We start from the raw sequence: 24,455 nt of genomic DNA, 5'->3' as shown, positions 1-24,455 counted from the left end.
ATCAGATTCTCGAAGATATGCTCCGTGCTTGTGTGCTCACTTATGGGAAGAAGTGGGACATATGCCTGCCGTTTGCGGAATTTTCGTATAACAACAGTTTCCAGGCTAGTATAGAGATGGCGCCATTTGAGGCCCTTTATGGTCGGAGGTGCCGTACGCCACTGAATTGGTCCGAATCCGGTGAACGGGCTTTTCTAGGTCCGGATTTGGTCAAGGAGGCAGAAGACCATGTTCAGAATATCCGCAAGAGTATTCTCACGGCCCAGTCTAGGCAGAAGAGCTATGCAGATCGACGTCGCCGGGAGCTCACATTTGAGGTGGGGGATCATGTGTACTTGAAGGTCTCACCTCTCAAAGGCGTTCGTCGATTCCAAGTCCGAGGCAAACTGGCGCCTCGGTATGTTGGACCGTTTCAGATTCTAGCTCGGCGTGGAGAGGTTGCATATCAATTAGAGTTGCCGTCGTCCCTCTCCGCGGTGCATAATGTGTTTCATGTCTCACAACTCAAGAAGTGTCTCCGAGTCCCGACTGATGTCGTTGATGTTGCGCCCGAAGAATTGCAACCGGACTTGACATATTGTGAGAAACCGATGCGAATCTTGGGTGAAACCGAGCGCAAGACGCGGTGGAGTTCAATCAAGTTCTTGAAGATTCAGTGGAGTAATCACTCTGAGTCCGAAGCGACTTGGGAGCGGGAAGATCAGCTTCGTTCCGAGTATCCTGAGTTCTTTGAGAATTTGTAATGCCAATGTAATATAGCGTATTTGGAATCTCTCGCATGTATGTGTTCATCTCTATGATTGAATAAAAATCTGCGTTGGATTCCATCTCATGCGTCATGGTGTCGTCTCACAACCTGCTAAGTCATCACAGCGTTCTCATTGTCCCCTCTCTGGCTCATACCGAATCTCGGGACGAGATTCTTTTTAGGGGGGGAGGTTTGTCATGGCCCAGAATTTCTAAAACATACATTTAAGTGCTAATGGGTGTCATTAGCATCATTTGTTTGGTTTTGAGCAGTTTTAGGCATGCAATTTTCAATTAAACAAATTGTAAAAATCAATATTAGTTGATGCGTTGTTAAGCAACTCACAATATTGCTATACAACATAGAGTTGGAGATAATTTTAGAAATTAGTAGGTGCCTGGAGGAGAATATAAATGAATTTTTCCAAATTTCTGGGGATTGTTTTCAAAGCATTAAAAATCAGCACAAGTTTGAAAAGCTTGCCTCTTTGGAGAATTTTCATTTGAGTTTGGTGCAAGCTTTTTGGGTCAAACAAAGTAAAATCGATTGTTCATGATTTATAGAAGCCAACAAAATTTGTTCCACAAATTTTAGACCACAGTAAGACCTCCAAAATGGTTGGCTAAAGTGGTGGAGATATTTTGCCTGGCGGTTACTGTTCCTGCGGGACCCGCTTGTCATCCTCCCTCCTCACTCAGCCGCGCTGCTTCCAGAGGGCGGTGCTGGCTTTGTTGACTTCGGTGGCCGGCAAACCCAGCACGCCGTCGAGTCACCGGCCGAACGTTCGAGTGGATGCGTCGTCGGCCTTAACCCCCCCCCCTGGACGCTCTCTCGTGGCTCCTCTCTCTCTCCCTCGCTTTCTCTCCCTGTCGCCCAGCGCACCACAGAGCAGAGCCGCTTTGCGCCGCGCCGCCGGCCAAATCCGACGCGCCACCGGCAAGCTCCCTCGAGCTCAAGCCGCGAGAAGCGCAAAGAGGGATCGTCGGAGCCTCTCCAACTAATTTCCGTGCGAATCCCCTCCCCTCTCGGTCGAATTTGGCGAGCTCGTGCCGTCTTCCTCGGCGCCGGCGGCCTCCCTCCGCACCTCACCGTCGAGCTGCCTCGTTGCTGCTTCTCCGGCCCAGTGAAGCGCTCGGTGAGCTTCCCCATACTCCTGTACACCTTTTGCGCATGCCGCTTTCCCTCCGTCCCGTCGCTGGCGCGTGAGTCCGCGACGACCGGCTGCCGCCGCGCCATAGCTCTCGCCGCCGGCCGTGCCACCGTCGAGTTCTTCAGCGTTGGGCCGCGCCATTTGGTCCACGCGCCCTCGTAGAAGCTATAGCTGCCCTCACCCGAGTCTGTTGCGTCGCCGTTCGCCTTCGGCGCGTCAAAGCCGTGCCGCCGCCGGATTGGTTTTGCCCCTCGCCGCCGATCGCCGTGCTCCGGCCATCGCCGGCGTCGACATGTACCCCCACCGTGACCACGTGCTCGTGCTGGTGCTGTTGCCACCTTCGGCCGGGCCGTTCAGACCGCCGTTCGCCGCCGGCGACGTCGCCCGAGCCGCCGGCGTGGGGTACTGGGCGCGGGTCAATTTTGACCCGGGTCAAACCCACCGGGCCCACTGTCAGCCTCAGTGGCTAACCGGCCAGGTGTGCAAAAAGTATTTCGGGCATTTTTATTAATCGGGAAAACTCCGGAAAATGCGAATTAGAATATTTGTTTAATGTTAAATCGGCTGAAAACTTGAAAAGTGCATAGGAAATTGTGTAGAGCTCCAAAATTCCTAAAACCAATTTTGTCGGTTTTGTTGTGTCATGATCTGTCCATTAAAAATGCCAGTGGCCATGAAATATGTGCTGTGAATTATTGAGTTAATAAATTATGTCTAGGCTTTGATAATTCCTAATTAAAGTTTGGTGTTTCCAAAATTGATGAATCTAATTTTGTTGGCCTTGTATTATCATACTCTGCACATGAAAAATACTAGGTGTTGTGAAAGGTATAATTAATTTTATTCAATTAACGAATGTGTTTAATCTTTAATAATTCATAAACAATTTTTGATGAGTCCAAAATTGGTAAATCAAATTCTGTTAATCTTGTTAAATTATGCCATGTTCATTAAAAATGCTAGGGTTTATGAAATGCTTACTGAGGATTAATAAGTTGTTAAATGTTAAACAATAATTCAAATAAGGAAATCCTTTAGGCTTTTAACTCATGGCATAAGTGCATTGCATCTCCGCTGCTGTCTTACAGTGAAGCATCTTTCATTTCATGTCATTCATATTCATTACATTGCATGCGTGATTCTTTTAGGGAACTTCGACCCGGCGAACGAGGCGAACGGGGCTGTACCTGGAGGTTCCCGCAGTGGTGATCGTGACTCGGGTAGCTGTGAGCAGCAGTTAGGGCAGCAAGGCAAGCATCTATCATATTGCACCGTGTCTACTTGAAAATCTAATATGTTATCTACGCTTATGTATACATTGCATGTGTCGGGTTCCGAGTTGGGTAGAACCTATGCCTATGCATTCTTCTATTTCGGTCACGTGTCATGTGTTATTCCATTGGAGCCTAGTGGTGTCGTCGCAGTCTGATTTTAGTTCGCTATGCTTAGTGGTACTTAGGCTTTCCGGTAGAAGTCGACGACGGCGTCCACCGTTGTCGCGAGCCTAGGGCTTTTTACCTGTTCACATTTGTGGTTATGTTGATGATGTGTCGGTTGTTGAGTGGTGAGTTGAGACGAGGTGTGGGCGGTGTTAGGGGTGTCATCTGCTCACGAGGAGTCCTCAGGCAGTTCGGGAAGGGAACCCGGACACCGTAGACCGCTTGCACCGGTTAAGCACCGATCATCGGTGTAGTCGGCTTTAGCACTTACCTTACTCACCACATGCTGATATAATGGTAGGCGAGCCGATTACCTTCGCAGACGTGGTCATGTGGGCCTCGTCATAGACGGTGTGAGTCCGGTTTGAGTCCGGGCTTTTAGCGGTATTAGTTTGCTCGAGGAGTAGTTCTAATACCGCCTCGCCGAGCTATGGTTGATCCACATGGTTGGGCCTGGTTGGGAAAGGTTGTCACGGGTACCCCCTTGTGCACATCTTAGCGGGTGGCACAAGCCGTATGGTCCCTGTGTCGTGTGGGTCCAGGAGTATCCCCCTGCAGGGTGTATAATCAGTTCGAACTGCCGCGCTCTCGGTCATGAGCATCGCTATTGCTTATCTCCACCGAGCGACCATATTTTGGTCGTAGAGTTTCGATGTGGGTTGTGGCATGGTTGGATTGGGTGGTTTGGTCGGTTTGTGGTCGGTGATTTGGTGGTATTGGTTTACTTTTATACACTTGTTGTTTACATATCTGTTATGGTCAGTTGGTTGGCAGGGTTTGAGTTGGTGGTTGGTTAAGTTAGTTGCTTACACCTAGAATCTAGGTTGCTTACCGCTTAATGAACTTAAACATGTCTTAATCCTTGCTACAGCTTTAAATGCATGATCCTTTAGGTCGAGAATATATATATACTCATACTGTGTAAGACTTGCTAGTACCTTCGTACTAAGGGTGCTGCCCTTAAGTTGCTTTCAGGTTCACAGGTCGGCGAGGAAGAGGCGGTTTTCGGCTACTTTTTGCCTGCCGATCCGGGTGGCGGGCAGGAGTAGCACATTCTACTCCGAACTCCGACGCTTTTGGTATGGAGCCTAAGGGCATACGGCTCCATACTCTTTTGTTGTATAGGTTTTTCTTCCGCTGCTTAGTTGTTGCTGTTCTTCTTTTGTTGTAAATTGTGGAAGCAGTTGCATGTTTAATAATTGTAATCCAGTTTAATTACTTGCTCTCTATTAAACTGTGTTGTGATATTTGGGTTGGAAGGCATGTGTGCTGATCCTGGGCACAAAACACGTGCCGGGACTACCGGAATGGTATTCGGGTTAATCGTCGAGGTTGTGATTATGAATAATGATCCTCCTGATGATTAATTAGAATACTATTTGGACGGTTCCTCACACCACGCAACTTACCAAGGTGCGTCAGGTGGGCGACGTCCGCCTGCGTAACGCCATGCGTTCGCCCACGTCCTCGTCCGCACTCACCAGCGGCCTCATCGAAGCGCTCGACCAGGAGGAACTTGGTGCACCGGTGTCTCGAGTGCGAGGACGCGGCGGCTCCGCGTCGAGGAGCACAGCCTGCGGGGCTAATCACCTTTGCTGGTTGTTTTCTCGTGCTCGTTGGATAACCCATAGGGGTATGGGTAGCATGGCTTCAAATTACAAAATGGGTAATTCTGGGTTTGGGTAGCCCAAACCCTCCCCAACGACATCCCTTGACCCTAGCGGCGCCGTATTGATGGTCCGAGTTATTGAAAGATGTGTTTGGTAGAGCGGGTGGCACGATGCCACAAGCAAAAGCGAGCTGAGCGACGAAGGGCCGTACCTAACCTGATCGATGCGACATGACACGTGTTGATGCTGGGCCGGGCACGTGTCTGGCCTAGAGCTCATTGACAGTCACAAACAAGTGATTTCAAAAGCGCAGTCAAATGCAGACAGTTGCATTCCCAAATAATAGTTTATGTTCTGATGTTCTAGGAATCTTGTGGCTCAACTCACTGCTTACGGTTTTTTTTTTCAAATTTTGAATTGTCTTTGCTCTAACCTTTTCACTTGATGTCTACTTCTAAAAGGTTAAAATATACGGAAATGCTATTTGTTTGTCGCCAAATTTTAGCATACGAAATCTATCAAATTTATAGCCATCGATCTGCTTTAATGTTCATGTTGTTCTTGATTGTTTGTTGCTTTAATATGTGTGCCCGCCATCCGTGTAGTAGCCTGCACCCGCAACGTGGAGTAGAATGGAGATTGATAAAATTCAATTCCTCGATTTACGTGCTCATCTATCTCCTCTCTTTCTCTCTCTAGTTTTGGAAACCAATAGGTGATTGCTTATCTCTCCCACTCGGTGCAACCAGCTCCTCTCTCTCTCCCTCCTTGTTTCTAACAGTTCGTCTGCCCCTTTATTCTCTCATTATCGCTCTTGCAAGCCAAATCTCAAATCCCCCGAAGGGAACACGCACACGAAGGCAAGTACGCTTCAGATCCCCTATTGATTTTGGTTCCTAGGCTAGCCCATATTGATTATTTTCTCTGTTTTTGCCTTAATTCATGAGAAATTTTGGCTTTGTGAGTGCTGCTGCTCCCTGGATTGGATTTGTGAGCATTTTGATGAATTTTCCCCCTCTTGAAGTGTTGCGCACTTGCGCTCATGGCTCGCATCTATGTGAGGAACCTGGATCTATATGTGACGGCGCGGGAGATCATTTTCATTTTCTTTTTGTTAGGGTTTGGACGTATTTTGGAGCAGTGAGCCCCGGGTGGAGTCGAGTAGTTTCAATTCATTGCCCTGGTGAGTTTGTGTTGATTTTTTAAAGTAGTATTGATATGGATCCCCTACTTCACCTTGTTTGATTTTTTATTCTCTGTTCTGGTCCTATTTTTGTGCAGGTTATTGGTGCTATGGCAAGGACAAGCTATACTTTTAGTGTCTCCGATCTACCATTTCAGGTGGTAGGTTTGATCTGTTTCTTTTTCTTTTCTTTTTTTGCTAGTTATTCTGTTCTGGTTAGGGTTTGAATGGGATATTTTTTCAAATGAAGGCTTCAAACGCGGAATCTATGATTTTTCGAGTGTGTTTGTTGTGTTTTTTGATATGTTTTCATTGTGATTCTAGGAGTTAGGGTTTTGGGAAGTGTTGATTCAAGGAGCCCGTTAGGGGAATCGAATCTGCATTCTTCCCCTAAAATTTTGTTTTGGATGGTATGTATATCAACCAATTGATTAGCCTTCTGGCTCATGAACCAACCATTCTATGTGTTTGTGTGTAGATATTTGTGTTTCAATTGATCAGCCTTGGCTCACGACACGATGACGCAGATCTAGAGTTTTTTATTGGATCATTTCAGGTGAGTGTTAATATTCTCTTTTCACGAGCATTTGTTTTTCTCAGTGTTGTCCATGTTATTTATGTTCGTCTATTTGGTTCAAGAACCATAGCATGTATCTGTATGGTGACATGAGTTTTACTTTTGTGATGAGATGACCCATGCTTTGATTTTTTTTAGTGGTATTGCTATGATCTAGGTATTACATGGTTGGATAATACATTGCTCTGAATTATACATATGTTGCTATATGAGTTTGAGTATGCACATTTGTGCTCTGAAAAGTTTCATACGTGCTTATGAACTATGCTATTATGATTTTTTTTTTAGTTGGCATGGATATGATCTAGGTGTTACATGTGTTGTGGATAATACATTTGTCAGAGGGTGAACTCCTCTAGCAGGGATTCGGAGGGACCCCCTTTGAGATTCGACCGGGGGGGGGATGATTCTGAATTTGTTTTGCGGGTGAAATAAATGGGCGTAAATGCGATTTCAGGTGGAATAGAATGATCGGATGCAGAATGCAGTAAATGCACAGGATGGATTTTTAGACAGGTTCGGGCCACGTTGAGCGTAATACGCTACTTCTGTGTGTATGCTATAAATGCTCTGGGAATGTCTCTCAGAGATGTTGCTGGTTACAAGAATATTTGTCTACCCTAGAGTTTCGGGCTCCTTGTTCTTTGGTGATCTCCGCTTCTATGCTTGTACTGGACCTGTCTTCTTCCTCGGCTTCCTCCTTGTCCGAGCCTCCTTTTTCTGTGTCTACCGGCCCTTCCTTAAATACTCACCGGCGGTAGCGTGCCCAAAAAGGGAGGACACGAGTTCCGAGGCACCATAAATGGAAAGCAACCATCATGGGCTGCTGCGCGAAGTGATGGGGAGGGTTGAATACGCGCACCCGTCCGGTCTCATTCGTCATGATGTCGTTCTGCAACGGGCGCCGCAGAGAGGGCCCACCGGGCAGCCACTGAACGGCCCGGCGTGCCCATTCGGTCTTGTACGCTTGACACAGCAGGGCGGCAGGCGGGGAACCTTGGGCCTCACGATGCTATCCTGAGGCGCGCCAGATGCCGCGGGATGGGACCTGTGCATTAAATATCCCCACGCCTTCCTGCCAAGCCGTGGCAGGGACTGACACCGAGCGTGGCAGGAGCACTTGGAAGTGACAGGTCACGCGCCCTCTTAAATGCGGCATCAGACCTTTCACTGGTTGACACCTCACCGCTAGACCTCTATGGGGGCCACCGGCGAAGAACTTCTGAGGCGAGGAACCGAGTGCTCGGGGGTCACTGTTCACAGCCCCGAGCACTCTCTCCCGGATATGCCCTTTCTTGGTTCTCGAGGAACCGAGTGCTCGGGGGCCACTGTTCACGGCCCCGAGCGCTCTCTCCCGGAATTGACTGTTCGGGTCCTCGGGGAACCGAGTGCTCGGGGGCCGCTGTTCACGGCCCCGAGCACTCTCTTCCGGAACTAACTTTCTTGGGTCCTCAGGGTTTTCGGGTGCTCGGAGGGCACTGTTCGCAGCCCCGAGCACACCCTTCCCAGTACTCGGCTTCTTTGGTCGTCGGGGGACTTGAGTGCTCGGGGGCCACTGCTCGCGGCCCCGAGCACTCTCTTCCCGGCACTCGGACTTCTTGGGTCATCGGGGAACTCGGGTACTCGAGGACCACTGTTCATGGTCCCGAGCGCCCTCTCCCGGGACTTAGTCTTCTTGTACCCTGCGGAGATGGTCCCCGCGGGAGGGCGTCACGTGGCAAACTGCTGATCTGGCCTCGGGACTCGGGGACCCCTGGTTCCTGTGTTACCGACAACATTGATTTAAATTATTCATATGTTACTATATGAGCATTGTGCATGCACATTTGTGCTTCTGAAAACTTTTATATGTGATTTATGTACTTTGCTTTTAGAAATATTTTATTAAAGTTGAGTTTGTAGGTATAGATAATATGTCCTTTTTTCTGTCGTTTCTTGTTTTTCACATGCATCTATATATATCTCAGTGGAGAATCCTCTCGAAAATAATCTTAACTCTAATTAAATTCTAGTCAAACTGAAATTTCTCTAAATTGATTTTTCTGCTGTAATTCTGCTGTTATTTCAATTTTCTCATGTAAACTGATTCTACTGTTATTTCAATTTCATATTTTTTTTTAGAAAAATGGACTATAATGGTTATGTTTCTATGACTATACCGCGCGTTGTGTTTCTGGCACCTTGTATGTATCTCTCTTCTCTCTATCTATGTAGCATGTCTCTTTCTTTCTTTCTATTCTCTTCTCCCTTTCTTTTTGTTCTCTCTTCTCTCTATCTATGTCTCTCTTCCTCTCTCTATTTCTCTATCTCCATCTCTCTCTATCTATGTGTCGGATGATGAACTCCTGTCGCAGGGATCCCGAGAGACCCCTTTTTAAAGATTCGGCCGGGGGGATGATCCTGAACGAGCTTGTCGGGGAAATAAATGGGAACGGAAATAAATGCAGTGGCTGGTGGGAGATGATCGTCATAGTGCGAGAAAGATGGGTGCACCGGGGTTTAGACAGGTTCGGACCGCACGGAGGCGTAACACCCTACTCCTGTGTGAGTGCTATATCTATCCTTAAAGGGAATTCTTCAAGGATGTATCTGGCTACAGGGGTGAGCTGTCTACAGAGAGCTTGAGGCTCTCGTGTTCTAGCTTGGCTTGAGCTTGTTTGTGATGTTCTTCGTCTTTTGATCTGGGCTTCGGGTGCTTCTTGAGGGCTTCCGGATCTGAGGCGGAATTCTTCAAGGATGAGTCGTGAATCGTGTGTTGTGTGTCATGAGCTGTGAGCGTCGTTGTCCGCGTCCTTGATGTATTCTCCATCCTTTTCTTTTATAGGCGCGCCGACCTCGACTTATCCTGAATGGGAAAGAGGGGGCGCACGTGCCAAGGTGCCACGGAGAAAGGCGTCATCATTTCGTCTTGACGAAGTGACAGGGGCGGTGGAAAATTACGGCGTGCATCCGACCACCCGCCACTGTGGAGGTCCTCCGGTGCCATTAAGAGGGCCCACCGGGCAGCCGTAGAGGTGCCCGGTGCGCCCACCCTGTCTTGCCCTTCTGCCGGGGCAGGGTGGCAGGCGGAGCGCTTCGATTCTGGCAACGTTATCCCGAGGCACCAGGGTGAAACGGGACGGGACCCGTGCATTTAATGGACCCACGCCCCCCTGCCAGAGCATGGCAGGGTCTGACACTAGGGCGTGGGCAGCTGAGAATGTCAGAATGTCAGGATGTCAGGCCGCGCGTGCCTATTAAATGCGGCATTCGTGTCTTTGACTGGCTGACACCCCGGCGAGGGGACCCTTTGGGTCGTCGAACGATCTTGCGTGAACCTTCGGGGAACCGAGTCCTCGGGGGCTGCCACGTGCAGCCCCGAGCACTCTCTCCCGAGCACTCCGGTGAGACCTTCGGGGAACCGAGTCCTCGGGGGCTGCCACGTGCAGCCCCGGGCACTCTCTCCCGAGCACTGGGGGAAACTTTCGGGGAACCGAGTCCTCGGGGGCTGCCACGTGCAGCCCCGAGCACTCTCTCCCGAGCACTGGGGAAAACCTTCGGGGAACCGAGTCCTCGGGGGCTGCCACGTGCAGCCCTGAGCACTCTCTCCCGAGCACTTCCTTCCCGGTACTTGGACTCCGCGGATCATCGGGGAACTGGGGTGCTCGGGAACCAGAGGCGGCGGCCCCGAGCACCTTCTCCCGGGACTTAGCCTCTTCTTATCTCGCAGGGTGGACCTCGCGGGATGGTGACGCGTGGCGGATGGCCGGCCCGGTCTCGGGACTCAGGGACCCCTGGTTCCTGATACACCGATACTATGTATGTCTTTTTTTATCTATTTACGTATGTATTTTTATGTATGTGTCTATGTAGCATGTATCTCCTCTCTCCATCTCTCTAGTTATATTTATTTATGTATCTCTCTTCTTTCTATAATTGTAACATTTCTATCTTCTTTCACACTATATCTTTCTCTCTCTTTCTATTCATCTCTATTTTGTTATGTATCTTTCTATTTTTATGTCTCCTTCCTTCTCTACTTCTATTTCTGTTTCTCTTTTTTTATGCATATAATTATCTTTTTCTCTCTGTATATCTCTCTCTATCTCTATGTATGATTGTTATTTATTTCTCTAACTCTATCTATGTTTCTATCTCTCTATTTATATATAACACTCTCTCTATGTGTATATCTCTCTTTCTCTATGTGTCTATGTATAGGTGTCTATCTATCTATCTCTATTTCTCTCTTTTCTACGTGTGTAAGTGTCTCTCTCTATATCTATGTGTTTTTGTTTACGAATGTACATATAGCTCTTTCTCTCTGAACTCTTATCTTTATGTTTTCTACCCCTCTCTCATGTGTTTCTGTCTCCATCTCTTTCTCTCTGTCTATGTTTTTCTTTTATACATGTAGTTGTAGCTCTCTCTTTGTACACAAGAAATTTTCTAGTCTGTACATGCATTACATGTATTTGTTGCAAGGTTATTGATTGTACATTTGTTCCTCTTGCAGCAAGGCACTTTTGAACTCCATTTGGAAAAGAAGAAGTCAATTGTTGAACTATGATGCAAAATCAGTACAAGGATCAAAATTTTCTCATTGGTGTAATGCCTTATAAAATAAGCTTTATTCTATTTCAAGTTGATCCTATTTTAAGTACGAGAATCTAATCCTTTTTATTGGTGCGATGTCTTATAAAATAAGTTTTTTATTCTATTCCAGGTCCTATTTCGTCTGTTTTTCGGCTATTTTTGTTGTTGCTCTCTGTATGCATAAGGTTAGCAAATTTATTTTTAGACCTTTCTTCTTTACAGGCCTATTATTGAGTCTATTTCTTCACCTGTTTATATTGAGTTTGTGGGCTTTTTTTGGGACCTGTTAACAAATGACGCCTGAATGCTGTGTATTTTTTTAATAGACAAAATCCTTACAGCACAAACATGGCAACACCTGATTGATAAAAGAACTGATAGATTTTAACAAATAAAATCTGTCGATAGATAGACAAACCCTAAAATAAAGCGATAACACTGTTCCATGTGTTACACATGGCTATCTTTTGTTTTGCTAGCAACTGGCAGATGATACATGGCGATAACACTGAAGAAATGAAGAAATTCTCTGATGATGCTCCAGTGAGGTGACAGTCATTGTTCAACTTGTGTAGAGTTAAGAACTAAGAATTGCCTGACGATGCCACATTATCAGAGACACTATCAGCAGCCCCCCTCTTTTTTTTTCTTTTTTTTTTTTTTTTTTTTTTTTACTTCCCTCCTCCATGATTCTCAGAGTCTATTTGGTTAGAGTGAGGTTTTTGACTTTTCTTGCCGATGACTTTTTCCTATTAACTTATACATATTAAAAACTAGAAAAACTCATTTCAACTAGTTTATCAACTTTTAGTTTATTTCTTTAAAAACTAACTGCTTAGCTTTATAATCTGACTCATAACTAGACTGTTTGATTTAGCTCCTACTTCTAAAGCAGAAGCCCAGAAAAATCAACCCAAAGCAAACAATCCCTTTGTACAACAGCAAGAGTCACGGCTGATAGTAGAGTGAAGCAATGTCAATACTTATCCATCAATAAGCAGTGCCCCGTTATTAACTGGCAATTTCTTACCAAGGACAAGAGATGGGATTAAAACTCAAATGACTGAATTCCTGGTTTCGACTAGTCTATACCTGTACAGAGTCAATAATCGTGAAAAATTACAGGTTTTATTGGCCTCTGCCAACAGAGAACAAATCGAGTGAAATCAATCAAGGTGCAACATCCACCAATAATAAGGCCTCCCTACTACATGTCAGTGATATAATCACCTTCTGCAAAAATCCAATCAAATATAATGCCAATCAAGCCATGCCTGGAAGAAGGAAGAAGCAAGAAGCACCAGTCCTGGTGCAAGCGCAACAGGACAATTATTTTCCGTTTAGACCTGCTGTCCTGAGATGGTTTCATGAACAGCAACTGAACAAAGTTGATCTGTATGGAATCAAGAGAGTATGTTGTCATCTTGGATCAAGCATAAATATTGACAAAACATAAACGTTTGCGCGGATGGATGCATATTTGACCAAAGTAACATTATTCTAGAAGCATAAAATAAGACTAAAACCGTTTGTTTCAATATCTTTTGATTCAATATCCTTTGAATAAAATAAGACTTACGTAGCATAAAATAAGACTAATTTACTAAAACCGTTTGTTTCAATATCCTTTGATGTTGTCATGCTTAATTTGTGAAATGCATCACATAGAACCAATATCTTTGGCTGCTAGATTACATGCATTTTGCACTGTTTAAGACTTAAGACAAAATTGTTCGCACCTTGCTCCATGTGGAAATTATGATATAAGAATAAATGACAGGATGAGAATTTTCTTTCTATTTACAGTCTAAAGAATGAGAATGAGCTTTGAAGCAGGAATCATAAATCCTAAGATAACATCAGGGCTGCCAATTAGCCACAGTAAACACATAAGTGTATATTTTTCTTCAGAAGAAAAGCAGCAATCAAAGAAAAGTTACCACAGATGTGATCGTGGTACTGATGATGATCCCTCAGGGCTTAGACCTTCACGAGCTGCACTGCCACCACTAGCTGACAGTGTTTTGCTTTCGCTGTCAGCCGCTGAATCTTCAGCCTTACTAGTACTGTTTACGCAGTAGTTCTGCAGCCACCTATCAGTCTCCCAGAGAACGTGCATAATGCTCTCCCTCGCAGAGTACCCATGGCTTTCAAAAGGAAGTATCACCATGCGTGACAGCGCACCATGACCTTTCAAGGCATTGAAGAATCGGTCTGACTGTAACACAAAAATAAAGAAAACAAAATTAAATAACACATAACCATTAGCTAAACAATGCAGACTACTAAAGATCCACTAACCAGGGGAAAAAAGTGAACAAAACATCAAATCATAACAACATAGAAGATATTTCCCTCAAAAGACAATGCAGAAGACAATCAGAAGTGAATAAGTCATTTTAATTTACTAGGTAAGACACTGGAAATCAAGCAGATCTAATTTCATATACCCAAAATGAAAAATTGGAAACCTGGAACAACAATAAAAAAGTTCTTAGGTCGTGTTAACCTCTCTGTTTATACTTTATACTAGTCTACCTATCATTAAAGAGGTTTTGGTCACTCGCACTACTTTGACACGGGAACTAATATAGTTGATATTTGCTAAGATAAACTATACACATGTCAGATTTGAATTTGTGATATAAACTGCTAAGGAAAAACTTCAAACATCATATATGGCAGGAAGTACAAACAATGCACACTTCTGACTTTTCTCCAGAGGACTGATATATCTCACAGGTTATGAGTATGCTTGTGGCATAAAACTTCACCTGCATTGTCAATGTTCCAGAATTGTTGTCCTGCTCTCCATGGATAAGTAAAATTGGTTTCTTGATTTTATTGGCGGACATGAAAGGGCTCATCTCAACATAGGTGTTTGTCGCCTCCCATAGTGTTCTATCCTCGTTCTGTAGAAAATGCAGGTTGTTAGTCAAGACTGAAAGACTATGCCCCAAATAGGCAGTTACATATTCAGCATTTGTGTGTACCTGAAACCCAAATGGAGTCAGTGTCCTGTTGTAAGCGCCAGAACGAGCAATGCCGCAGCAGAAAAGATGAGAAGCATGAGCTAAGAGATTAGCCGTCATGAATGCACCATATGAATGACCACCAACAGCAATTTTATCAGGGTGAGCCACCTAAGGAAACATGACAAAAGAGATCATATCAACTCTTGGAAGGTATTGCTCAGGATGGGCATCTTTGCATAACGGAAAGGGTCTATGTATGACTGGAACTTTACTAGGTGACTTTGTAAAAATCACTCACAACAGGGTTTGTGTGACTTTTACAAACTCATTTGTAAAAGATCATATTTATGCACAAAGAAACCGAAAGCTCACCCCTCTCCTAACAACTTCCTCAACTGCAGCCTCTGCACTTGCTACTAGTTGTTCCACGTACCTACAGAATAGTTTGCAATATTGAAATAATAAATATACATGGTACAATAGCATAGCTCAAAATTCTCTAGTCATGCAGGAGGAGCATAAGTAGCAAATATACCTGTCATTGGCCTCTTCATCACCTTCACCAATAATCGGGATTGTCGGACCTGACAGAATAGCAAACCTGCATACCACAGCGTTAAGTGTGTATGTACCAAAAAGAAGTATATTTGCAAGACATGCATCGGAAAAAAACGACTTGAGGAATTTTTAAAAGGTTTGCGAACCAGCTAGAAGAAAAATAACTTTGGGAAATTATTCATGAATAGCAAGAAAAGATAAATACCCTCTAGCCAGCCAAAGAAGAGGGGATGTAGCACCAATCCCTGGAAATTCATTAGGGGAACCACGAACTTGCCCAGCAGCATCTTTGCTTTTAAATTCACCAGGGTAGGACCAAACTAGACATGGCAAAGGTTCATCTTTTGATGGATCATAACCTGGGGGCAGGTATAAGTTTGCTGTAAGTTGAACGCCATCCTTCCGCTGGTATCTTATCATTTCCTTATACAAGGAAGCAAGCTGAGGATATGGGTGGGGAAAATTTGTGATCTTAACTTGCTTCTTTTCTGGCCAAATCTGCAAGTAATATTGTGTGTTTTCTGTTTTCGATTCTTTTGATGTAAGTATCTTTAACTGATCAAGGGGCAGTTCCCCATCAGTTTTGTCTGACATCAGTGCAACAACAGCTTCAAAGTATTTTTCCTTGTCACTTTCCCATATTCTCTCTTTACTTCCAGTGTTTCTGCCAAAAAAAAACACAATTGCATCAGTTTCACCTGGCATATATTGGTATAATTCTATTCTAATAGAATAACATTTATGGATCTAAAGTCTAAACATACACATCAAACAAGTCGAGGAATGGAACATTTCCTTCTGGTGTGGCACCCATCCCATTCAACAAGATGTAAGTACTTCTGTCTTGTTTCTTGATCTTTGCAATGACATATGTTCCCATGGCAGTTCTCCGCATCATTGGTGATCCAGGATCAGAATATACATCTTCTGAAGATCGATCAAATAAAATGCGTGGGCTGGCATCTTTTTTATCAGGAGAGACCACCCATGTTCTTGTTTTCCGAGTTTTATACCAAGATTCATACACTAAAGCAAGAGATTCATCACACCAAGAGGTGCCTCTGCACCAACAGAATAGAAACCCAGGAAACATTAAGAAGGAACAGTAAGTTACTGAGCAAATGTAACACAGGGATAGTGCAAAGAAATGTGTCTTGTTTATATCCAGGCACAAAGTACACTAGTGCTTTGAATTATTGGACCTTTTACTTATTACATTAAGAAATAAAACTTTCTTATTATTCTTTATCCATTTGAAGTTTCCAGCTGGAAATATTGTAACAAGTGCAATGAAGAAAAGATTAACAATCCAACTAAAGTAGGATCATGAATAGTTTTAAGGACGTACGCATATCGAAGGTCAAGTTTATGTAGTATCTCTGGTTGTTCGCCATTTAAAGGCTCGGCATTTTCCATGTAAACTATGTCACGAGGTGAAACTTCTACTTTTGCATCTCCACCATCCTGGGTCTCCACCCTGATGAAAAGAAGGAAAGTGAACAAGCTAGAACAAAGAAAAAGAAACAACTCATGAAAACACTTGTATAGCAACTCTTGACAAGTGAAGTAATGCTTAACTCTCAAGTAAATGTAGCGCATGAATATCATAGTGCGTCCATAAGATATAACATATACCCTAAGAGCAAAGTTTGTACATAGGAGATCTGATATTGACAATACTTGAATGCAACATTGACCCATAAGCTATTTTAACTACCACTTCATTAAGATAGCACCAAGACCATCTAATCAAATTGAGATATGCAAATAAAATCTCTGTGAATGCTTTTAATTAAAGTGAACATTTCTGATCCTATATGAACCTCAATAGCTGGCATTTTGGTAAATATGGGAGTAGCACAGAAATAAACAGAATAGAAGGATAATAATATTCTAAAAAGAATGTATGATTATTATTGGAATGTACAAAAAAAACCATATGCATTTGCATAAAATCACATTTATTAGAAATCAATTGCAAGAAAAATTGGGCGTTCAATTTTAAGCCAAAATACGGATGATACAAAATCCACACCATATTTAAACAATATATATCAGAACTCAACATGAACGGGCAAATAAAAAGTTATGGCTACCACGAAATTTGATTTCTTATCCCATAGATCAACTCCCTTTATTCAAGGTTCTAAAGAGGAGTTGTCACACCCGATTTTATAAAGGGACAAAACCAGATGTAAACCACATGTGTGTTAGGATCAAATTTCATACATACAACGACTTCATCAGTGTATTACACACAGTGACATTATTACAATGTTTAACTTAAATAAGATAGAAAGACCCCAAAATCTTTAACCAAAAACACACTAGCGAAACACAGCGAAGATAGAAAGACCTCAAAGTCTTTAACCATCTTCCACAGGCAAACGACCGAGGGTCGATGTAGTAGTTTGGTTCTCCTTCATTGTCTGAACAGCGTTTGATGTACATTTTGATGGAAATAGAAGGTGTGAGTACATGTCGTACTCTACAAGTGTGTAAATTAAATGACATGCAAGCTTAAATAAAAAAACAAGCTGTAACAGGTTAAATTTGCATAAATGCCAACTATGCTATCGTAGAGTTATAAAAACATCCTATTTAACTATGTGATTCATCACTAAAATTACAACTCCTAGAAACATCTCCATATATTTCTCAATTTCCTGAAAACCACTTCAGATTCCCAAACCATCCGACTTGATATCCATCCCAAGTAACCCAGAACAATCTAACTAAACCAAACCAACTAATCATGTGAGGATTCAAGTTTCTTATGAACGTGAACACGACAGATATACCAAACCAACTACTCATGTCCAGCTTTCCCCACGAGTCGTGATTTTCTTGTTGCCGTGCCGACCAAACACTTAACACACGCCTATGATGTGCCACCCGAAGATCACTATAAAGCCATTACAAAGTTTCATCCAGTATGCGCACGCTCACTAAGTTTCACCGTCATCAAATTAGCTTTTATACCACCCAGAAACCCCCTTTTGCGCCTTGTAGCTCCAGCAAGATTTCATTCTTCCCTTTCACTACACATCTCATACCACTATCCAAATGATTCTGGCCTTAGCCGTTCCCACACATTCACTTACAGTTTGCCACGTAGAAAGCTGGAATCCACTAATCAATAGACCAGACCTATCCCATACCAGGCCTCGTGATTAGTACGGAACTTCTTGGGTTGTCGCTCCACGAACCGATTCTTACTTAGGTCACTTGAGCAAACACTAAACCAACAACATAACTACGACCACCATCACCAACACCTCTTTGCTCACGGCCTAAAGTTCCATGTTGCTATAAGTACCAGTATTTCCAACTTATAGTTGTTTAGTTCAATAGTCATGTTTGACCAACAACCCTTCCATACCCTTGTGCAAAGCTAAGCATAATTACCCATCAAAACCACTACTGACAACTAGAGCGACAAGAAATATACGGAACATGGTACTATAAGTAAATGGGATTCAATATTAACAGCATTCATGTTTGAAATAAGGAAAGCATTTGAAAAACTAGGATCAGAATGTTCAAAGACATTTGCCTCTTCCAACTTGCTGCTCAGACTCTTTAAAGACTTGTCCTGTAGATTCTCGAACTACTCCTCGTCTGCTCTCGAAACACACCGGAAAAGCACACAATAAAACAAACTAAGAACAGTACACAAAACAATAGCTAACATCTATGAAAAAGGTATTAAAAGATAGTACACACTGCTACGGATGCGAGAGCGTGAAAATCATCTAAATCGGAGCTAAAACGAGAAAGTTACGCTAAAAATAAATTTAGGGTTAAATCTGAAAAAGTAATGACTTATTTTGAATGAAACAGAGAGGACAATGCCTTTTCGTAAAAAAAGAGGGACCTATTTGCAAATACGAGAAAGTTTAGGGACTAGACTGCAAAAAGAGAGGCTTTTTATTACATGCAAAAAAGTTCAGGGGCTAAAGTGCAAAATTACCACTTTTCCCGAATTAAATTAAATCAGAAAAATGACTGGGTTAAGGGCTGATGACGTGGCTTGACATGTCGGCTCATTGGATGATGTGGTAGGCTGAGGTGGTGCTTATTGCTGACTGGGATTAAAGAAGCCACGTGTCAACACGTGATTGGACCACGAAGTGGTACAAAACCAATCTAATCTGGGCCGTTCTTTTTGGATCCGACGACTGAGAACACATCTGGGACCAGTTGGCTAGCAGCACGGTGGCGGGAGGGGAACACGCGGTGGCGAAGGGCTCGGCACGGTGGTGCTTCGCCAGATTTTCATCGGAGCGGCACTAAGGCTCGCGGGCAACGACGGCAAACGACGGGAAAGTAAGGATGGGGCACAGAGAACCCGTTTGACAGCATACCTCAGACTGCGTGTCACGAGGAGATGGTCGGCGGCGATGGAGGAAGCAGCAGCCCACGGGAACACGTCGGGGCAGGAGCTCCGGTGGCCGGGACGCGAAGGTGAGGGCACCGACACACTCGGCCGGCGACAATGAAGCGTGCAGGTGTGTTGGCGGTGGCAAAAGGCGGCAGAAACGGCGTGGCGGATATGCGAGCTTCGAGCTTTGGCAATGGCGGCAAATGGAGGAAGGCTCGAGCGTGGCTAGTGTTAGGGCAAAAAGCGGCGGCTTGGTGGCAAAACGAGGAAAGGGCGCATTCGATCGCCTTATATAGGCGACGGGCACCAAGACCCCATGGCGCGCACGCCAAGAAGGAAGGGCGGTGACAGACAGGTTTATCCCGAGCGGATCTCCGCGTTTAAACGTTCGAGAACTTGGGGATAAGGCAACGGTTGGTTGCGGGTGCCACGCGGATTAGGATCAACGATCTTCTAGAGGATCTCATCTCGGATTTGGACGGATTGGCGTGGACGGCGACGGAGTTGAGTCCGGCTCGAACTCGAGCATGCGGCGCGGAGAAGAAGGCGAAGGCGGGTTTTCGATCAGGCGCCAGCAGAGAGGCGAGCGGGAAGGAGCGGCCTGGTAGGCGGCTTGCTGGGCCTGGCCTTCGACTAGCCCAGGCAGGGAGGAAGGTGGAGGCCGGGCCGGCTGGAAGCTCGGGCTTCGGCCCATGCGGGAGAGAAAACAGGGAGAGGGAAGAAACGGACTAGCCTTGGGAAAGAAAAGGAAACGGGCCGGAGAAAGAGAAAAGAAAAAGAAAAAGGGAGGAAAACAGCCCGGGAAGGAAAAATGATATTTTTCTTTTATAAAGGCATTTTCAAATCTTTTCCAAAATTCAAACGACGCGCCGTTTTCAAAAATTCTTTTTCCACAAAATAAAAACCCTAATGCTTCTATTTCAGCATGAATGCACTTCAACCAAGATATAACCTATTAAATTTATTTTAGAAAATAGGTTTTAACCTATTCTATTTATTTAAACCCTAATTAAATTCTAGGCAAATTTTAGGGAATTAAGAAATAAAAAATCAGGGTGTTACAGGATTGCCTATGTTTGAACCAAGCAGTGTCTCAGGGAGAGTTTGTTATGGGCCTTAGGCCTAGGGGCAGCGGCTGTGTGGCAGCTGCGGCAAGGCAGCAGCAGGCACAAGCAGCAAAAACAATATGTCACGAGTAGCAGCAGTAGTACATGATGGCCTGTGCTATGTGCAGCTCTCTACATGAGGCAAGGAATCAGGAGGGATAAGATTAGTTTGTTTGAGTTTTTACTTAGGGATAAAACAATAGGTTAGATTAGATTGAGTTTGTTAGGCACGTTAGCCTTATCTCTCCTCATCTCTTTAGATGGCGCCTATTATATAAAGGCTGCCTGTTGTGCTAGGGAGGGAAGCAAGCAAGAAGCAAGCAAGAAATAAACAAGTCCCGGGCTCTCAGCATGATCAGAGTCACCTGCCACAGGGACTAGCCCTGCCGGTGATGATTCCGTTCCGTCAGCGGTTCAAAGCCTCCAGGTTCCCCTGGAGGGCGAATTCACCTCCACCCTCGGTTCTCGGACCCTTAGCCCCAATCCAGTCTGTATCAGAGTTATAAAAATGCAACTATACTACTATTAAAGTTACTAGTAAATTATTTCTTTTTTGCTTAGTCATCGAGTCTAACACTCATTCCTCTTGATCAAAGGTCAGGCTCTATGGAACAAACCAAATAACCTATACTGTTTGATCAAATTGGATGGCTTCAGGGTAGTCAAAGTCCAAATGACAGAATTGTGAATTATACCAAAATTATTGAATATATATTTTATTATCTACACTAAAATAAGTCAATTCGTTTTTAATATGGCACTAAAATTTATTGCCTCAATCTGTACGCATATTTATGACATGAAACACATCTAAAGTGGAAAAACTTGTAGCATTGGCATTGATTTTCATACATCGACCACTATAATTGGCATTTATGACCAGTGGCCTTTGGAAGATAAGCTGTGTAGAATCAGTCAGGATCAGCACTATCAAATTTGGTTCAGATCGAATCAAAGTTGATCTTCTAAGTAAACATGCAACTATGCCTTTATGTTTTCCTATAACCATGCATCTACATATCCGTTCACTTACTAATGCCTAGCTCATGTGAACTCTATTATCACAAGTACAAACTTGTGTAGTGAGGTTCAGTTTGAAGTTACAGAAGGAGAAGTTTCATCTGTAGATATATGAAAACGGCACTGCAAAAAATAAGTTATGCTCAGAATGGTGCTACATACCAATACAGAGTTGAAGGTTTGTCTGGCCTCCAGTAGATTGAACGCTTTCCCTTGCGAACACTGCTTGTCGCAATTGGAATGTCCTCAGCAAGGGGCAAATCACAAAGTTCCCTAATAAACTTCCCATCTACAGTCCACAATTCAACTTTCTTTGGAAATCTTCCACAAGGTACAATGTAGGAATATGGGCAGTGGATAGAAGAAAGCATTAAGTATTTATCATCCGGTGATGGATCAATAGATGTATATACAGCTGGAGGGCCAATTGGCTTCACTGTTCCATCCAAAGAAGCTAACATGAGCTGGGAGGTTGCATAATAATCAAATAGATCAGCATCATATTCATCCTTCAGAAGATCTTGGAAAGTTCGCACTTGGACTACATTCCTGGACTCATTTGACTGAATTTTTGGACCAGATGGAACTGATGGCTTAGGTGGTAGAGCTCCACGTGTCATAGGAATAGTGCAGACTAGCAAAGTACAATTGTCAACCCATACAAAGCTGCGACATAGCAGAAATAATGTTATTTACAAACAGGAATGAGGAAAGACATCAGACATAAAGATTCATCTTCACCTGTCAAAAATAGCATTTAAGTATATCTCAGGCGATTTAAAAAGTGGTCTTGCTTCTCCAGATTCCACATCAGCAACCCACACCCTCAACTTGCCACTTTTGTTGTCCTCCTATTTGAAATACATTAGAGTCCACTATAAATACTCCCTCAAAAACATCAACTCAATATGTTGCAAAGCCAAGCCAATTAATCACCTCATCCACTTGAACACTGAATGATAAATGACGGCCGTCTAGTGACCTAGTTCACATGGTTCAGCAAAAGTTATTATAGATGTAACCCATAACATAAACAGATGTTTTATCGGTGACAAATAAGTACCAAAAGAATCATGGCAGAGTAATTAATTGAAAACCCCTTGAAAATTACCAGGTGACAAAATTAATCCTTGCACCGTCCGGGTATCCATGTACCTCCTTCTCTGGGCCCAAAGTACCATCATCCAACAGGTTGTGGATACATATTCCAGTGTAGAAAGACCTACAAATAAGGTTTATCAGATTTCCAATAATGCATGTCATGAAATTTGTCATAAATTAAAGGCAATAGAACAAACATTGAAAATTTGGTCAAACCTTTTAGTGTTACTTACATTCGACTCCTAGTATTAGAATGGCCATCAATCCTTATACCAGCAAGTTTCTCCTCAGGCTTTGCAAGATCTGATAGTGGTGGGAGCGCTCGACGCTTCAGGAATAGAATCTTGTCTTTGTTTGGTGAAAATGACAAGACAGGAAGAGGCGGTGCATCAACAATGTCTTGTATTTCTTTTGGAGGAAGCCGGTAGCCCGTTGCCCCTGATGAAAGATCTGCATGGTATGCAACTCCGATAAATGTTTACTGTAGCACTAGTCCACACCGTGTTTTCTCAGAGTTAAAATCTAAAAGATCTTCTCTATCAATCAAAGTGTAATAGAGCTATTATCTTCTCTATCAATCAAAAGCATCAGTATCCAAAATTTGTTTAAGAAATTCCGGGATTATGCTCACTTTTCAAGTAGGTACACAAGACAACTACAGAGATAGAACCACAGACAAGATTAAGGCAAGAGTCTAGTTTAGATACAAATGGAACCAGCTATGACCTTTCTAGACAACTAAAGATATGATCGTTCCGTTTACAGACCAAGCAAACAAATTTAAGCTATACACAACTCAAATCAACCAAGAGCTTCGGTAAGTTTGTAAGGAAAAATAAAAGGAACTAAGGGCCTAAGTGGTGTGATCTTCACTACAACAAGCCAGACTGATTTATCCGACTACTTCTATGATCCTATCACGAGCAATCCAAATTATAATTGAAGAAAACTATTATATTCTCGAGAACCGATCCGTTAATCAAGCTGCAAGAGTCAACCCGAGCTCCCATCTCGCCCCCGCCGACCCACCTAAATCCACTAAAGCCCAATAGCCTTCCCGCAACCCAAACGCAGCAACGTAACGACCAGCGCAACGATCGTTCCGAGATCCCGAAGCGTGCGTCACCTACAATCGTCTTCCTGGGCCGCGGCGGACGCGGCCGGCGGCGGCTCATTGGACTCCCCGGCAGCGCCTGTGGCGGCGGCGATGTGGGACAGCCTGGACGCGGCGCAGCTCATGGCGCTCCGGCCAGGCAGGCGGAGATACCGCCGGGGAGGGGGAGGGCGAAGAGTAGCAGGAGCACGCAGAGGTAGGAGCGGGAGCACAGCGGAGCGGAGGCAGGCCCTGTGCAGGATGGAGATGGAGGACATGATTTTTTTGGGTCTCGCTTCCTTCTTGTATACGAACGAGTAGGGGTCGGGGATAGCGTTAGAATAGACGGGTCGATGCGTCCTTTGTGATAGGGGGATAGGCAGAAAGATATTTCTGCTTTCCTGTGCAGCCAATAATTTGCGAATCTAGTGGGCAGGGATGGTAATTTCACTCATTAAGTCGGGTTCTCGTGGGTTTCAGGTTTAACGAGGACAAATTAGGGCATGTTTGTTTCAGCTAGAGATTCTGAAAAGCAACTTATAAAAGCTGGATTGTTAAAAGCTGGATTGTGAAAAGCTTTTAGACTGTAGATTCTAAAAAAATTTAATGGACAGTTTAGTAAAATGGACTTTCACAATCTATCAAAAGCTGAGAAAAACCAGCTTCTCAGATTATCACAATCCAACCAGCAGATTTTAAAAAGCTATAACCAAAAGCTGCCTGTTTATTTCAACTTCGGATTATAAAAGTTGAAAGCCAGAATCCGAAGCTGAAACAAACAGGGCCTTAGAGGGAAAAAACAGCTCAACAGTAGTATTGGATTAGGCCAGGGCTCAAATCGAGTTCGGGGCTAAGGCTGTGTATGCTCTTACGGGTGGCCCACGGGCCCCGAAAACATCAACAGACCCAAGCAACCAAACGGCTCAGGTAGCTAGC

At 44.0% G+C, this 24,455-nt stretch overlaps 1 protein-coding gene and 1 long non-coding RNA gene across 5 annotated transcripts; one reads left to right on the top strand and one right to left on the bottom strand.

Annotated features, from left to right (window-relative positions):
• Positions 1-6,449: 6,449 nt before the first annotated feature.
• LOC133911008 (uncharacterized) lies at positions 6,450-11,336 on the top strand. Its single transcript, XR_009908574.1, has 3 exons — positions 6,450-6,540; positions 6,609-6,686; positions 11,203-11,336. It is a non-coding gene; the product is annotated as an uncharacterized LOC133911008 (long non-coding RNA).
• A 907-nt stretch (positions 11,337-12,243) lies between these two features.
• LOC133912345 (probable glutamyl endopeptidase, chloroplastic) lies at positions 12,244-23,886 on the bottom strand. Of its 4 annotated transcripts, none has more exons than XM_062355027.1 (15): positions 23,557-23,886; positions 22,660-22,876; positions 22,437-22,547; positions 22,262-22,307; positions 22,067-22,176; positions 21,488-21,991; positions 16,164-16,292; positions 15,580-15,876; positions 15,021-15,479; positions 14,793-14,858; positions 14,630-14,690; positions 14,276-14,425; positions 14,057-14,194; positions 13,223-13,500; positions 12,244-12,675 (listed from the first exon to the last, which is right to left on the bottom strand). In XM_062355027.1, coding segments are annotated over exons 1-15 (2,808 nt in total). In that variant the 5' UTR covers positions 23,798-23,886; the 3' UTR covers positions 12,244-12,674. The 4 variants fall into 4 exon arrangements, with proteins under 4 accessions (XP_062211011.1, XP_062211012.1, XP_062211010.1 ...); XM_062355028.1 differs by lacking the exon at positions 12,244-12,675 and adding an exon at positions 23,456-23,484 and having other exon boundaries at positions 13,219-13,500; positions 23,522-23,751; XM_062355026.1 differs by lacking the exon at positions 12,244-12,675 and having other exon boundaries at positions 13,219-13,500.
• Between the last annotated feature and the right edge of the window lie 569 nt (positions 23,887-24,455).

Source organism: Phragmites australis, chromosome 3 (genome assembly GCF_958298935.1).
Source record: "Phragmites australis chromosome 3, lpPhrAust1.1, whole genome shotgun sequence".
NCBI classification, from domain to species: Eukaryota; Viridiplantae; Streptophyta; class Magnoliopsida; order Poales; family Poaceae; genus Phragmites; species Phragmites australis.
Note: the sequence above shows the minus strand (reverse complement) of the source record. Positions and strands in the feature narration are given on the sequence as shown.

Coding starts and splice junctions, on each gene's coding strand:
- LOC133912345 (XM_062355026.1), bottom strand. CDS start 23,797: ATGTCCTCCATCTCCATCCTGCACAGGGCCTGCCTCCGCTCCGCTGTG. Junction 22,548..22,659: donor TCTAATACTAGGAGTCGAAT/GTAAGTAACACT, acceptor CCTTATTTGTAG/GTCTTTCTACACTGGAATAT. Junction 15,480..15,579: donor TTCCTCGACTTGTTTGATGT/GTATGTTTAGAC, acceptor TTTTTTTGGCAG/AAACACTGGAAGTAAAGAGA.